The sequence below is a fragment of the Bombus pascuorum genome, chromosome 3 (genome assembly GCF_905332965.1).
Source record: "Bombus pascuorum chromosome 3, iyBomPasc1.1, whole genome shotgun sequence".
Classification (NCBI taxonomy): domain Eukaryota; kingdom Metazoa; phylum Arthropoda; class Insecta; order Hymenoptera; family Apidae; genus Bombus; species Bombus pascuorum.
Genome location: NC_083490.1, coordinates 12,070,738 through 12,088,388, shown reverse-complemented (window position 1 = coordinate 12,088,388; position 17,651 = coordinate 12,070,738). Strand labels below are relative to the sequence as shown.

The 17,651-nt window shown below is 32.1% G+C and overlaps 3 protein-coding genes across 5 annotated transcripts; 1 reads left to right on the top strand and 2 right to left on the bottom strand.

Moving 5' to 3' along the window:
- The first annotated feature begins 659 nt into the window (after positions 1 to 659).
- On the top strand, positions 660 to 11,754 carry LOC132904987 (WD repeat-containing protein 75). Of its 3 annotated transcripts, none has more exons than XR_009657712.1 (15): positions 660 to 998; positions 1,209 to 1,410; positions 1,503 to 1,681; positions 1,770 to 1,889; positions 1,988 to 2,175; positions 2,249 to 2,407; positions 2,491 to 2,684; positions 2,760 to 2,944; positions 3,008 to 3,171; positions 3,238 to 3,424; positions 3,498 to 3,676; positions 3,749 to 3,921; positions 4,037 to 4,219; positions 10,318 to 10,506; positions 10,763 to 10,838. XR_009657712.1 is itself a non-coding variant. In XM_060955873.1 (15 exons), exons 1-15 carry the CDS (start codon positions 868 to 870, stop codon positions 11,494 to 11,496), a joined length of 2,610 nt encoding a protein of 869 aa, XP_060811856.1. In that variant the 5' UTR covers positions 663 to 867; the 3' UTR covers positions 11,497 to 11,754. The 3 variants fall into 3 exon arrangements, 1 of the variants encoding a protein (XP_060811856.1); XR_009657713.1 differs by having other exon boundaries at positions 10,318 to 10,548; XM_060955873.1 differs by lacking the exon at positions 10,318 to 10,506 and adding an exon at positions 11,250 to 11,754 and having other exon boundaries at positions 663 to 998; positions 10,763 to 10,881.
- On the bottom strand, positions 11,592 to 13,393 carry LOC132904993 (uncharacterized). The gene has a single exon (XM_060955879.1). The coding sequence runs from the start codon at positions 13,077 to 13,079 to the stop codon at positions 11,796 to 11,798; it is 1,284 nt and encodes a 427-aa protein (XP_060811862.1). The 5' UTR covers positions 13,080 to 13,393; the 3' UTR covers positions 11,592 to 11,795.
- On the bottom strand, positions 13,197 to 17,363 carry LOC132904995 (uncharacterized). The gene is made up of 8 exons (XM_060955881.1): positions 17,029 to 17,363; positions 16,631 to 16,822; positions 16,360 to 16,441; positions 16,018 to 16,257; positions 14,951 to 15,178; positions 14,627 to 14,811; positions 14,172 to 14,299; positions 13,197 to 13,561 (listed from the first exon to the last, which is right to left on the bottom strand). Exons 1-8 carry the CDS (start codon positions 17,136 to 17,138, stop codon positions 13,461 to 13,463), a joined length of 1,266 nt encoding a protein of 421 aa, XP_060811864.1. The 5' UTR covers positions 17,139 to 17,363; the 3' UTR covers positions 13,197 to 13,460.
- Positions 17,364 to 17,651: the final 288 nt, after the last annotated feature.

Here is a 17,651-nt window from a genome sequence, read left to right as displayed (position 1 = left end):
TTACTTGAAAAAAGGTTTCGTCGAATAGAGTATGTTAAATTATGAACGATATTATTGTGTTTAATGTTTTATCAATTTTCTTTCTTTTTATTAATATCACACATTCGTTATTAATATTTAACGAATATACAGAATACAATAATATGAGTATAATTATAAAGATACAATTTTTTACAATAAGAAATTGAAACTTATCGGTAGAGGAAGTAATTCAATTTAAAACCGATTAATTATATTATGTTAGTAGAATTAATGAATGCGTAATTCATCTGCTATTGATAAAGAAAATTCCCTACGGTTCGAATCTACTATGTCAACATAGAGTACTGTAGATTCCGATAACAGAAATACTACAGTTATCGATGCATTTTATAACGTGCATAAAGTATTTCAGATGTCGCTAAACTACAATTTCATTTGCTGTAGTGAATGTGTAGTCTGTAAATTAATAACAAGCTTTTAAAATATTTTATTATAGTTGATATCTTTATTTATGAATATTAAATATATAAATAATTAAATAAATCCTTTTTACATTTGTTAAGATTATTACTGGCTGTCGTTACGATTGTGAAAAAATACACTATGATTCTTCCAAATGAAGTTGTACCTATCGATTTAGGTATTTTTATCATTACAGTTGCAGAAATGGAAGATGAAGTTTGTTTAAGTATTTGGATCTTTTATACCAGAAGGCACCATGTGATAGGCATTTAGTTTGGTTAATTTATGTTTTAAGCGTTTATAATTATCAAAATATAATATTTTTTACTGTATTTTGTATCTTATTGAGTCATTAATATATGGGGTATACAATATCGCGTTTAATTATTAGGAATATTAGTCTCATACAACATAAGTGAAAAAATGCAGATGAAATTGAATACGCAACGCGAATCAACAAATATTGAAGTAATTGATGTAGACGATTTAATTGTAACGAGAAAAGGTGGAGGAAGTATAATTGATCAACGGCCAGTTTTTTCACACGATGGAGAGTAAGTTTTAATTCAGCATATACAAAAATTATAATTTCTTTTGGCGTTTAAATATAAAATTTCTGGTTGTAAACATAATGGTACTAAACATGTACTTCATTAATTTTATTAATGAAATTATATGAATAAATATCGTTATAAATGTTAGACTACGGTATTCAGGAAAAGAAGTTGTTAATATTTCTATTAAGTAATACATATACGTTACAGAACATTATACATAGTATGGAAGCATGTTATAAGAGCTTACAGTACACAAACTGGAGATTTTGTTAAAGAATTAGAACCAGCAAATTACAGAATTGCAGGATTAATAATACATCCAGAAAATCCCAATCTGATCATTGCCTGTACAGAAAATGGAGAATTAAATTTTTGGAGTTGTCAAAGTGGCATTATCACAAAGAAATTGGTATAGACATTAAATGTATTTTTTAGCTGTATAAAATCATGATTTCCCTTTTTGAAGCTTTTATAAATCTATAATTGTTATATTTTTTACAGAAATTAACATTTCAAATAGAGCCAAAAATAAAAACGTTTCACATTGTAAATTATAAAACTCATAATGGAAATGAATTGCGTCAAGTGCTTGTAACATATATTTCCAAATGCAACACAAAAATTTATATAGTGTTATTTGATCTGGATAATGGAATTTGTGCAAAGTCTACATGTATATCGTAAGAAAAATTTGCACTTCGATAATTATGAACGAAACTCTTATTATATATTATTTATGTGATATATTATTCTTACATATTATTACAGGACAAAATCTCATGAATACTATGTTGATATAATTGGTAATCATGGTGAGAATTTAATAGCACTCCTTCATGATGTAGATTTGCATATATTGAATCCATCAAGAAATTTTGTTGATAAATTGTATGTATTATACTTAAGAAAAATTATTTAACATTAAAGACAAACTGAAATTTTCAATAAAAAATACTTATAAATGCCACCGTATTTCATGATCGCAGACATAAGACAGGTAAAACAGGTAGAATACCAACGTGCATTGCTGGACATCCAGAAGAAGAATGTGTTGCCACAGGAGATACGACTGGTCGTGTCGTAGTATGGAAGGGTTTGTTTCAAACAAGACCTTATACAGCAGTTTATCATTGGCATACGTTACCTGTTACAGAAATAGCATTCAGTAAATCAGGTAAGATATATATTTCTTATATTTTTTTAAATTTCAACATGTACAATAACTGTATATACCATAAACATTGTAGGTGGTCACATGTATACAGGAGGAGGAGAATGTGTTCTAGTGAAATGGGTTTTAGCAAATCCACATCAAAAATCCTTTCTTCCTCGATTACCTGCACCTATTAAACACCTTACTATTGCTCCTGATAATTTATATGTGGCCGTGTCTACATTAGATAATGGTATGAATATTTTTAGATATTTAAATCTTTAGATTTATTTTAGATAGGTGAAGTACATTTATAAAATGTATCTATATTCATAGGTATCGTGGTTGTAAATCCACAAAGAAAATTGACATCGGTTATACAAAATTTTACATGGGGCGTGACCTTATCTTCTAAAGATCTATTTCCTGCTGGCCTTATTGTTGATCCACGTACGAATTGTTTAGTTTTAAATAGTCGTACTGGACATGTTCAATTTTATAATACTCATACAAAAAGTTTATTATATAATGTGAGTAACAGTGTAATATAAAACAGATAAAAAATTTACGCTATGTCGTTTATTATCTTGTTAATAAATTTTCAGATAAATATTACGGCACAAAATTTTTTAACACAAGAGCGTAATGTTGTTATTATAAACACGGAAGTTACAAAGATAGCAATAAATCACGATGGTATGTGGATGGCGACTGTTGAAGAACGAAATGATAAAATGTCATGTATAGAAGTAAGGCTGAAATTTTGGATGTATGACGTTAAACAACAACAGTAAGTACAAGATATGCATTCTTGATGTGTAAATTTTAAGATACTATATTGTCAACCTGTTAGGTTCGCATTAAATACGTCAATCGAGCTTCCTCACGATGGCGGTGTGAATGCTTTGCACTTCCAACCGTGCATGTTATTCGGTGACGAGGGAACACTGGCAGTTACAACAGGCAGAGATAGAAAATTCAAATTATGGCATCTTGTAGAACCTTCATCCTTACACAGTATGTAAAAGTTATGTTGTAATAAGAGAAATGTAGTATTAAATTTTAAGATTAAATTTGTTGTAGAAAAAAATAAAAGCTGGCAGTGCCATAGTGTAGGAGATTACAGAAATCTGCCTGCCACGGATGCTGGTTTCTCGATTGATGGTTCATTAGTTGGTATCGGTTTCGATTCTAGTCTAACAATATGGACTCCCGACACTTGTACATTTAAATGTAGCCTTACACACTCTCAATATCAGTATCCAGTGACGTAAGTTTTATGAAAAATAGACCATATAATAATCATAAGAACAGCATTGGGATTATTATATATGTTTTACTAGGCGAATTGAATTTGGAAAACAAGATGCTTGTCATCTTGTGGTAGCAGTTTCCACGCAGCATATTGCGGTGTGGAACATCCTGTCGCTTACGTTAATATGGAGTGTACCTCTAAAAATTGCAACTCTTACGGCGGATCCGAAATCAACGTACATGGCTGTTTTTACGACCGATAATTCACGTAAATATATAACTTGCTTTAAAAAATACCCAAATTTTTATTTTCGCATAACAGGTAATCTATTAATTTTAGTGTTTGTATTCACACCCCACAAATCAACGCCCGTCTACACAAGAAAAGATTTTATCGAAAATAATAGTTTCATCTTGGGAGCCACCTTTGTACCACATTTACAAGTGAAACGAGATTCATCATACAGATTGTGGCAACGAAGATCGCAGCTTTTCTTTTTAGATTCTAATCAAGTACGTACACGGCAAATGTATGCAAAACGTATTGATACAAAATATCTGTACATTTATTGAATCATCCAATACAATGATCATATGTACTATATATATTTAATTGTTTTATCAATAGGAATTATTAACGTTAGAACCAGAATCCGAAGTGACTATTTCTCTTGAAATTTTATCTACGAATGCAACAGTTCCTGCGACCGCCTTTAGCAATTTAATAGCGAGCACGACTACCACAGACAAGGAAATACCCGCTCCATTTATGCACGAACAACTGAAAACAGGAAAAGGAATGGTGAAAGAGGTAAGTAAAAAAAATTACACCTTTGCAATTTATGTTTATAATTAGCGGATATGTGATTCGACAGGTAGGTGATATTCATCTCAAAATAATTTCGTGATAGAAAAAATAATTTTATTCTAGAACATATTCTCATTTTACAATGAGATCAAAGAGCGTTTATATATACACAATTTCTCGTAAAATATAGTATAAATAATTAAGTAGGAAACGTAGAAGTACAAGTAATATTAATAATTTAATACAATATGTAGTAATCTTTATTGAAGTTTTAATCTTAGGAAAATGGAAACTGTTAATCCCATAAGATATTTTCATCTTTTTACCTATCTTCTTTCCCGTTTCTATTTTATACAAATTAAAAGATGAAGATAAATTTTGAAATCTTGGAAATACAGTCTTTCAGTAAATAACGAGACGAGTAAAATAAAAATGAAGAATTAAATTAAAATCTATGCAAGTTCCATTTATCAACTAAGTTCATAAGTAATTCCAAAGTGTTATTATGACGTGCCACATCTCATTTCATTTTTATATAAGTTTGAGTATTTGCAGCAGAATATTTAGAACAGCTGGTCGATGAAACTTGAAATATTGTGACTTATTCGTTGCGGTCGTCCATACGGGATTGCGATGAGTTTGTGTTTGTCAGTGTTTCCTTCCTAAACGGTAATTCCGACAACGGCGTACGAGATCGAATTTTCTGTAGCGTAGACAGTGCCACTGTGGGATCTGTCGCATATTTTCGATCGCCTGCAAGTTATACATCTTAAAAAAATAATTGGTAACGTTTAATAAAACTCAAAGAACCATGTGCACTATGAAACAAATATATAAATAAATTGAACAATCGTTTTGATAAAAGGAAGTTGCAATTTAAAATGTTCCTTTTTTATGCAAATTTTATTTATAAATCACTTTTATCATTTCTGTTTTGATAATTATGACGTTCTTTTTTTAATTTAATTTTAGAATTCAATTTAAAAATTATACAAAATTAAAACTATGATATACTTAAAATAATTTAACATCATCCTTCCGTTTCTCAATTATATTACAATTTTAATATCGCTATGAAATATTACAAAAATTTGTGATAAAAATATTTGTGAAATAGAATCTCGGAATTGTGACTTTGGAGGAATTAACTATAATCGAACGGAATTTTCACAAGCATAATTTCTGTTTACGGTACCACCTACAGTTCGGTTTGATTAGATATACCAATACAAGTAGAGAAAAGAGATTGATTTAATAAGTACCATTCGCGAGCAACGTCCACTCGTGCTTGCAATATTATCATATGCATCCCACGTGCTTATAAGAAGAGAAACACGGAATTCCATTTATTTCTATTGATTTCTCTGCACTCTGCGTAAAAGATAAAAAAAATTCATTTAAAGAAAAATAAATAAAAAAAATTTATTTAAAGAAAAGAAATATTCCACACAAACTAACAACAAATGGGGCAGTCAACGTATGAAATTAATTGGAAATTCAATTATAGCTCTATATCTAATTGAGAAAGTCTTTGTTGTATCTATATGAATATCGATGACCGAATTATGTCATTTCAGGCAAAATTATCGTCATACACGTGTATTATGTGTTTCCCCTTTATCTATTTGCTCCATTTTGTCAATGCAAACTCGCGCGACCTAACGATAACATTTTCTGATTGCCAGAAAATCATGACTTGTTTGAAATTATCATTTTTTAAAGCGATAGAACGATTATTTTTTTTTTCTTTTTGTGAAGACAAGAATTATAATGAAGATTATAACGAAGCAATGAAAAATTAATGCAATGAAGAAAGCTGCTTCATTTTCAGAGACTACATCTTGATTTAATAGTTTCTGGATATTCAACGGACATCACCGGTTGCTGTGTAATAGGCTGACTCACGAACGTGTCTTCCTATACTTGTCCGCTTTATCGTTCTTTTCACCGCATCTACGTGCCTAATTCGCAGAGAGGAACGCGACTTTATGAGTCAAAGCCCCAAGCAGATGCCCACGCGCCACTTTCAGCACGTGGTTATGTTTCAAACAAGATTCATATCAAGAATTGATGTATTAAACCATCTACAGGAAAATAAATGGAAAACGAGATGCAAAATATGATAAATGGACCACGATGGAACGCTGATGAAAGACGTATACCATTACGTTTAACAGATCAAAGTAACACAATAAATGTATCATCTTTAACAAATTTAAATAATCAAAGATAGTTGAAGTAACTAGTCAGTATTATTCAAGTGTAAGTTACACAATTTCACTGAAAGTATATAAAGAGAGGTACTCACTATCTCTGGATTGCTAGCAGGATATGCAGACGTGGCAACCGTTAAGAAGAAGACAGCTATTAGGATGCACACAGAATTCCACGCTGTTAACTTCATGCCCGAAATTGTCGTAGATAGACGTCGAAAGCTACTTCTTCTACTCTCTCTTGATACACGAGATAATTTAGTTGAAGAACGTAGTCACCAGCTTGATACTTCAGTGTAATATTTGAAAAATTCTGCCAATCACAAACGTCCAAAAATTACTTTCAATGAAGAATATCAAACAAATTGCAGAATATCAAGATCCTGATCTCTTCTGTTTAAATTTACCTTTTATTTTCTTCTTTTACTTTATACTTGATTGTATTGAAGAATACAAGACACTGTTCACAAGGATATCTTCACAGTAAAGTAGAAGAAGAGTTGATAATGTGTTGCTCGATAAAACGATGGAAAAAGAGTCACCAATGAAGAGTTTCTTGGCTGAGCGTTCAACGTAGAACTGACTTTGGGAAGTGGCCTCGCCATGATTTAATATAGGAGCTACTTCTCCGCACTCCCACCCTCTCACGGCGTTCCAGTTGTCCCTCTGACCTAGGGCATTGTCTTCGACGGAAAAACCTTCGGCACGCGTCACTCAAGGAATCGTCTCGATCTTCCCGGAAATCGTCCAAGTACGTGCTAAAATTGCAGGCTGATTAATTCTTTCAAAAATCTCAACTTTAAACACCTAACACATTGAAGAATTCTTTCAAAGACCTCAAAACATTGGAAATCACAACGAACATATTGGTATCTTTTTGTGAAATAATTATAGAGGAGATAAAGGCGAAGAAAAGAAATAGAAATAATATTTGGTCTCACTCGTTCACTTCTGCTTCAGGATGATAAGAAATTTGTAATTGGCCAACAGGGTGATGATAGAGGCGAAATTCAGAAATAAACTGACCGTTTGATATCACGTTCACACGCAAACATTCCAAGGAACAATGGAGATCGGTCTCAAGAAGGGATGTCCACGTGTACCGCTACAAAATTTCATCGCTTTAAGGCCAATGTAAAATCAATAGACCGAGTTTCCCTTATCGTGACCAAGCTGGTACAACAAGTAGACGAGAGAGAAAGAGAAAGAGAAACTCGTTTGAACTGTCTCGTATACGATGTCGGTCTGCGTGTGATCATTTAAATGAACGCGATAATATCAGCTTGTCTAAAAGTAAAATCTTGCCCCATTTGGAGAACGCCTTTAGTGTCTGGAGGCTAAGCAAATTAAAGATCATCACATGAGTTTCTGCGGTCCTTAAGGCCGCATGATCCGCTAATGATGGCGTTATGGAGAACACGGACACAGCAGATAATTAATTCTACAAGATCGTTCAGAGACCTATACGCCTTATTATTTAACGTTTATTGAGATAATCTATTGCAAGATATCAGTTTGTTTGCGGAGAACTAAACGTTTTTAAATGATTGTTTTAAAGAGGAAAAACTATTTTCACTATTCATATAGTTTTAGCTATTTAAATTTTTCATATTTATCAGAGATATCCTTCTGTTTCATTTTTTCCAAATAATGTGTTAAGCATATTTTCTATATTTTTCGAAATAATCATAAAGATATTTTGAAACGTGCTTAGGAGCGTTTCAGTTTTGAAGACGTATAAAAGCGGACACAAAACATCTCATAGCTATTGATTGATTAGGTAGGTCTACGTCGTTGCTCAAGATTCACAGTACACGGATATCCGCTAGCTCACAGCTTTCTTGCATATTGCGTCAATTCTGTGGAATAGTGGAGTTAATTGCTTATGAACCACCTGATGACTGTTCCTTATTTATGTTACGTTGCGTTCTATACTTTTCTAGAAATGCATAACAAGAAATCAAACACGAACCCTAGTGTTTTTCTAAATTACAAAACAATTTCTTTCTTCGGTAATAATAATTTTATATTATTTCCTATCATTGCTATATATATTCTCACGGTTTTACTAATATCGACAATTTAATTTTAGACGTGCGAAATAATTTAATTTCATATTTCTAAATCCATCCTGATGGACTATATTAATCTAATTTAAAACACCCGCTGCTTATAATATTAAACAGCTTAGTATATCGTTACATAAGTTTCGTATCTCTATTTATTCCAATTTATTAATTCATTCGGTATCAATAATTTATCTTTAACTTTCTCTTAATGTCTCTCTGTCTGCGGCCACATTTGCTCTGACAAAAATGATAGATCACAGCGTGCACCAGTCGGAGCGGAGCTTCACATATGTGTAATAAGTTTCCGATTCTTCGGAAAGATTAACGAACTGGAAAGCAAAGTTCCAACAGCCGTTGAAGAATCAAAACTTTCGACAGTACGAGCCTTTATTCATTCTCGTTACGATGCACAATGGAGAACGATGGTTTTCAACGTCGCTTCGGAATTGTTTGCAAATGTTCCGGTAAAACCAGGTCAGGACGAACCTGTTGGCGAAGCTAGGAACAAAGTCTTATCTCTCGCGGGGGCTGTCCTGATATTGTTACGTTACCTATTAATAAAATCGTATTCCTCTCATGTGTAGGTGTATATCGAGACGGGTATTCTATCTAATCTTGTTAGATTGTTTTAAACTGGTCGCCATTCTCCCGTAAACTTGCACAGCGGCATTGTTTCTTCCCGGTGAATCTGCCGATGTATGACGCCCTCGTGAATTTTGACGAGATCTTTTTTAATTACCTTGTTGTAGCGCGTATATAACGAGAAATCTAATAAAAACAAGCGGTCCGATCGCAATGACCTTGGAAAAAATAAAACGACGTTTGTAGTTAAACCTCTCTTCGGGGCATCGCTGTTTAACATTTTTTTCTATTTTCTAATGGTACTCGATGAACAAAAGCGAAATGCAACGGTTTTCAGTTTAGGAATCCATTGGTTCAAAAGTTATCAATATGTGAATCGATTTGGCAAGTCGTCTTGCGAAGCGACTCAACCGCCAGAAAAATATATAGCCTAGCCAATACTACAGCGATAACGCTCATAGTGTCAACAAAGCTCAACACTTTAAAGTTTAAAGATCTATCTCCATTCCATAAGACAGAGTAAGCCGTATTGTTGACTAAGACGGTATTTTATTTTGTCAAGGTCATAGAGGTCCCACTGTTTTTATTATTTTTCTCGTTATACGCACATCACAACAAGGTAATTAAAAAAGGTTTCGTCAAAATCCATGAGGACGTCACACGTCGACAAATTGACCTTCCTAATTAAATGCACCTTTGATCCATTTACATGTTTCGATTTTAATTTCGTTAAGATAATAGCCCTGTCAATTTATATGCTTAATACATTTGTTGATATTTGCAGATTCGGTGACGCGTACGTAGCATCGATGCAGCTATTTAAAAAGTACTACTTATACGTATATCTTATGAGCTTAAAAACACTGGTAGTAAAAAAGATTGTGTAACTCTAAAGATAGGATAATACTTTAACAGTAACGTGTTAAGCTCTTCGTATTTTTAATATAATAAATGTTAATTATTTATCGTTAATTTGGCTAACATTTTAATATTGCAATTTAAAGAATTTTGTATATTATATGCAGGGAATATCCCAGTAAGGGTTAATTAAAGGAAACTCTATGAAATAATATCATACAAAATACTAAATGTCGTGCAACTATAGTAGACATCTCAATGGTAATCGATGAAAAGGGAAACTCTATGAAATACTCTATTAAGATACTAAATATAGATAGTGTATGTTTCTCGGTATTATCGCTTGTGTTTTGCTTGATGAAACATGCGTCTTTTCTAGCAACTTTCTGGCGAAAACTGGTGTATACCGAGAAGAATATTCGTGTAGGTTGTAAGAGACGCGTCAACCTAGATCTGAAGTAGAAGATTGCAGGAATTGCAGAAATTTTCGTTCGGGGGTGTGCCTGCGTCAGCCTTAAGACTAATTAACTAATCGGATGTCGCGAGCGTCACAAGTATTACCGAAGAAGTAAACGCACGTCAAATATCATACGTATCTTTCCCAATTATAGTTAGCTCCTTACTTGAAATGTTTTCTTCTTGTTTCTTTCTTTATCCTCTTTAATTCGTTGTTTATTTTTATCTAGGTAAACAAACATTTTTATTTAAAAGGAGTATTTTATTTATTTATTTGTTTTTTTTCAAAAAGATATTAAGCACATTTTGAATGTATTAAAAACTGCGTGAATTTCGATATTTAAGATAATATTAATTATACCTTTCAGCTTCTCAGCGTCTCAGCCCACACATTACCGCCCATGAATATGCTTTGTGCATCATTCATCACATCTCTGCTCTCGTCATCTGTGTCAAAAACTCAATCAACTGACGATAGAATCGAAAGGTAATTTAATAAAACATTGTAATTAATAAATTATATGTATACTGTATGGATACGTTTACACATTTATTGTGAAATTTAAAAGAACAACAATAATAAAAGTATATAAAATTTTCAAAGTAAGTAGTCGTTATAGTAATTAGTAAGTCAAATAAAACTCTATTAAGTTAACTATATTCATAGGAATATAAAATAGCATTAAGATCCACAGTCTAATTGTGAGAAATGCTTGGTAGTGAACTATTATAATTCAGAAATTAAAACTACTTAAAGCTTTAAATAATAAATCTTCAAGTAATAGCCTTGAAATGATAACTTACTAGTTGGTTGATTTTGGACAAATTACATGCTTTTCATTTTGATTTGCTTAGGGATGAAACAATGCAGAATGACGAAGAGTCAGAGGAAAGCGAAGAAGAACTATCACGACCGAAAAATCGTGAATCCCCACCTGTAGCTGAAAACGATAATGTCGATGAGACGAAAGTACAACTTGTCGATCACAATTGGTCTTTCCTTAAGACTATACTTCCAGATCGAGAGGAAATTGAACAACAATTGATAGATGATAATCCTGAACCAGCTTTTCCATCCGAAAATATTTATAATCTAGTGTAAAGATTTTTATTTCTACGATATACGAAAGAGAAATTGTTTATAAAATAATTGGCAAAAAAATAGTGATTATAGATTTTTAATGAATTATTGAAAAATAAGAAATAACAGCTTTTATTTCATAAATTCTATTTATGATATTACTTTATTGTAAACAATGTCCATATATAAATAATGTACATACAGTGGAACACCATGCAACAATTAATTAATACAATCTGATTTGTATTTTAGAACAAAAAAACTTGTCATAAAGTGTGAGTAAGAAAACTTGTTATTATGTAATAAGAAATTTCATAACGTTATGTCGGTTTTGGTAATTTATCTAATCGGAAACTGAACTCGACCAATTCAGTAACAGTTTCTGATAATCGTTTCCTATATACCGGATCAATTTTCATTATTTTAAGCACTGTTTCGTTTCTATTTACGAATTCAAACTCATGATAACTGTCAGAATTATTCATAATTTCTGCGCCTACTTTTTCATCCAATAACACAGTCTGGAAATATATAGCTGCAGTAATTAGAGCACATAATCTCTGCTCTTCCATCCCTTCGACTAATTCTGACCAAGATGGAACTTTCACAGAAACTGATTTTGCTGAGGTCAATGTTTCACACAACACACTATAGTAATGCTTCAGCATAGCCTCTTCCCACTTTCCTCTAAAATCACGATCAGCGCAAAGATACAATAATTGTACCACGTCGTGCGCCAGAGGAGAATATCTTATTAGCTGGAAATCTACCAAAAAACACTTGGGAGGTACTGTGTTACTGAACATCAAATTATTCCCCCATAAATCTCCGTGACTAATAACATTTCTTTTTGTAGCTGACATTTCTAAGGCTGCATATACTTCTTCACAAGCTTTTGGTACCAAACTAGCATCCAGACCAAGGTGTTTAGCTACAGCAACTATGGCATTCACACTTACTTCAAACCACATTCTAGTCTTACCAGTCTGAGAGAAAGCATTCTCAACGAAAGCATGTGGATACATTTTGTTCAGAGACTTTCCAAGACGTGCTTCCACTAACAGAGAGGATGCATGCATTCTGGCAATGGATGTTAAACTGGATACAATGAGCTCTTTGTCGAATAACCTATTCCTCAACGAATAGCCTTTAACACCTAAATCTTCAAATACCAAGAGATTCTCCTTGACCAAGAAACAAGTTGCAGTCCATGGTTCATCTTTATACTCATGATATAGTTGAGGAAATATGTCACGATAGAAAATTTTCTCCTTTAGAAAGACACATTTATCAAGCACGTATTCAGCTTGACTGGGTACATCGTATGGCACGACTTTAACGAAGAAGGACAGGATATCTCTTCCATTTGCGGTTTTGACTTCCACACTGAGCTTCTGATGTGATCCCAAAAATCCGAGCTTCCCATCAGTATATGATCTCAAGAAGAATTTGTGTACCACTGTGTCACTGCCTGTTGCATGTTTCACTAAAGCTTGTACGTCTTGAAGGGTGAACAAATTTTGATAAACATCCACATTAGATAGATGTTGTCCGCTGATCGAGTATTCTGGTGCGATTCGAACTTCCAGCTCTGATTTTGACATGGTTGAGGAAGTAACTATCGTAACGACTGATCCTCTTTATATAAGCATCAACTATAAGCTGCTTTCCTTTTTAGACCGTAGGTATCTATGATGAATTTATAACAAGGTACTTGTACCTGTTTTTTGGCGTGTATATTTACCGACAATCACTGCTGAGATAAAGCTGCAACGAGACGAAAGATCTGTGCGCCACATGATTCGGATTACGCTACTATCGAGTACGTGTAAACATCGTAATGTTTGCTCTGTTTCTTCATTCTATTACGCATGCTAAGCCTGTGCAACAGCTAACTTTAACGCTAAAAAAAGCAATAACTGACACGATCGCATAAATCGTTCTTTGTCCACGTTCTAGTACTTTAATTCCTGAAGATTTGGATTTTACGCTATTCTGTCTCGACGAATGAATAACCAATACGGTAATTCGAAGATGCTTAAGATACTGGCACCCATGAAGAGACTAACTGCACTTCCAACAGAAACTAAAAATAACAAACAATTAGATAACGTAACGTTGTAAGATAATATGGTACAAGATGTTTCAGACATTGACAAATTTTAGAAACATATAATAATATTTGAAATATCAGAAAAGCTTATTACAAATATAAAGTCAAATTTGTTTGGTTATTGTAATATAATGAATACTAACTTCTCCATTATAGCTTTATGTCCATACAAATATCAAAAATAAAAATTTACCTACATGGTAATCACAGTAGAAGAATTCATATGTCAAACAATTGATAATCAAGGAAAATAATAATGAGTAATAATGAGTATTTTACAGTCTGTATATATCTTTATCTCAAAGAGGAAATGTGTTACTTTATAAAATAAATTTTTCTTTTATTCTGGCAGTATGGTCATAATTATATGGTTGTAATGTTCCATTAATTTATGTGATTATGTTTTCCCAATTGCTTCGTCAATGTCGGAAAAACAGCTTGTTTAATAGTTGATAAAAATAGCGCTGATAATGAAAAGATCTGTAAAAAAATGCGCGAGAAATATTCTTCCTCTACCTCTATAATCTTTTATTACAATTGACTAAATAATTGTTACTATTAATTATTATTTTTAATCGTTTACCTATAACATCTAAAAGATCATTAACCACATATCGACGATAACGCACCGTTGGATGTGATAGCAAGGTAAAATGAAGTCGTGCATACATTTGACTCGGAGTATCATATTCAGAAGGTTCCAATCGATTTCTGCAATACAAAATACCACTTATACTTAAAAGCACATTATAAATTAATTTGTAAACAAATACAAATTAAGAGATATTTTGTGTCCAATATAGTGCTTAGAAGAGATAAAATAATTCTTTTCAAAAGAATGAGTGCTACATTGTACGATACAAGCGATCTTAGGATATTTTAATATTTTCAAGATATTCTACGCTAATTGTCTTTCAATTAATGCCTTTCTTCAACTCCACAAGTGCGTTCAAACGTGTTCATACATAAAATAAAGGGAACTATACTATCTGATGCAAAACTTTCTATGCGAGCATAATATTTTTATAGGATTCGTACAAGAGCAACAAAGTCCCTTCGCAATCCGGAAGACATCCTTCGTCTTTGAGCGATTGCAAGTCGATATTCGTTTTATTGGCTATTGTGCAGACCGTCTCGGTGCCGTTGCAAGCTCTTGCCCCTTGGGGTACGAGATAATAAAAATTCACGCACCCGCAGAGCTTTATCATTCGTTCTATAATTACCTAACGATAAATACCACTTAATTTATTAGTGCCGACATAAGACTATAAATCATGCTCCGTCGGCCAACAATGGGCAAGGATTATTGCATATTCGAAAACACATCGGTGTAGTTACGACGAAAAAGAAAGATTGACGTACTTCCAGATAGCACGAGTCGCTACTGTAAATGTTAAATAGATTGTTCGCTCGTATTTCGTCGCGAAACCGACAGCCCCTGTGCTCAGCAGCAACATTCTTCACGCCAACCTCGTTGAACGTGTCTTTCATTATGAACTCGACTCGGGTCGTTTTTCCGGCTTTTATACGTATCTCGTCCATCCCCACATTGTTAAGCATTGGTAACTTCAAATTATTCAAAAGATGTACCTGTAAGTGTATAATTTTTGTATCGAGTATTCCTTTTCTTTTTATTTTAAAACAGTATCACAGTAAAACCACTATAGTAATTTATAATAGGCTCTCTAGTTTGATTTATAACGTAATACGTACCTTTTTGTGCATTGAACTTATAATTAAAAACTACTTTTGATGAAACAAATTTGATTAGTATTAAATTTTAAATGACGCAAACCTTTAACTAATTGTCTCGAGGATATAAGAAGGATCAAATTTGATCAATTTGATGAAGCTAACTGTAATGCACAGGGAACATTTTATCAAAAGATCAGACCATGTTTAGATACTTTAAATTCTTGTTTATACATTTGCTTTGATTTTTAAAAAAACCTTAATTACGCGCTGTCGTATTTCTTTAAGGATAACTGTAACTCCCTGATTAATACTTCCTTTTGGAATATTTTTCACCCAATATTGTTCCCTCTATTGTTTACTCTTCCAAAAACACGTGAGGAAGTGATTTGCTTGTTTAAGTATTAAATTAATGACCGAATTATAGCTAAGATTTTTTAAATAAAATTAACATTAAATTAATTAACTTGTTAAGTAACCTTTTAAGTAGGGCGAGTTAAGTCGCCACTCAGATAGTATTAGATATAACAATTTTTTATCTGTAAATCTATTTTTAATGCTGTTTTTATTAAAAATTAAGTATATCATGTTTATATCTACAAAGACTAAAATCGACCCAATTAAAATTAATTTGTTTTCATTAAGTTCTAATTCTATAATTATACTAGTTTTTAATTAAAAAGTGATCCAGTTAACTGAATATACCATAAATATTATTAAACAAAATAAGTACGAACTGTAAATCCAGCGAAAAGATATCTCTTCATCTTTGCATCTAATCGAATATCGATAATAAGATCACCGTACTTCACAGTGCGATTCACGAAGAAATGTACGCCGGGTTTCAAATGGAACGTATTCATCGCGATGCAATATCCCACGCCAGTTTTCCTCAGTTCCTGAAATTCAGTGCAGCAGTCGAATTTTACGTTGTTCCACGTGCATTCCGCTAAAAATTCTTCGCAAGGAACACGCATCTATGATAAATAAAGGTAGAGAGATACATATTTGCAGTATTTCAACTTTAGCGCTCGATAAATGTGATATATCTAACTGCAAGAAAATTAATAATCATTCACCTCTTGATAAAGAGACAAAAGATCTTCCGTCGATGCACGGAGGAAATTCGGGTTGGAATAATTGGTGAACAATCCCGGGTTTCTTAAAAAAAGGACAGGTATCATTTAGAAAATAACAAATTTTTTCTATTTTAATCCATAATATAAATAATTACGATTTCAAATATAATAATATTTTAAATTGTTTAATAGTAATACAAATTTCCTGTAATTAAATTTTAATCATAATGTAAAATGACAAAATATTTCTTAAACTAAAATTTTAACGTACCTTTTGAAATATTTTTTAATGGCGGAAGTGGAAGTAATGCAAAAAGCAACCGTAGGAAAGGGTGTCTGCCAATCAACATATGTCGTCTCGGTAGTTAAAGCAACAGGATATTGAATATAATTTCTCACTACATCCTTAATCATATTTGCACAACCGTACCAAGACAGTACACAAAAAATTAGCCAAAATAATCTGTAAATTAGTTGCGAAAATGTAAAGTTTCTTCGTCATTATTTAGTTAAAATTATTTCTAACCCACTATATTAATTGTATATCTCATATTATAAATTTTCAATCTACATAAAAAAAGAAGGGAAACTTAAAACATTGCATCGGTACATGTTAATACTGTCAATTGTGATTTTTATAAATAACAATTTTTAAATAGACGCGTTTACCTTTCTATATACGAAAGCTGATCGTTCACAAGATATTTAACACCGTGGATAGTACAATTTGTTAAATATTGTTTGATAATTTTCCACCACCAAACGAATTTTGGCTTCATCGTTATGCTAAACTAACGTACTAGATTGAATTAATCGAACTAAATAAACTGCCTTCTTAATTATAAACGAATCGATTAAATATGGTACGAGTTATTTCATAAATTATACAAACATTCTGATTTAATCACTAGATGCATGCATAAGTTTATGATTATTTTATTACGCGACCTGAGCTTGTTTCATGCATTATTTTATATCTTTAGAGATCAATTGAATAGAATATTTCATTTAAATAATATAGATAAAAAATATAGATAATTTAAACTAAGTTAAATAAGTTGACAGAAAATTGATAATAATTCGATAAGAATGGATAAAAGATATTTATAGTCATTTTTTATCGTTTCACTATAATTACAATAATTGAAACAAAAAATTTTCATAATAATAAATTATAACGAATAGTAGTAGTAACAGTAAAAGTATTTGTTGCTCCATCCGTACATTAGTCAATGTTTCAGATATAATATTAGTCTGGTATATATTATAATAATTATAGTAATATATTATAG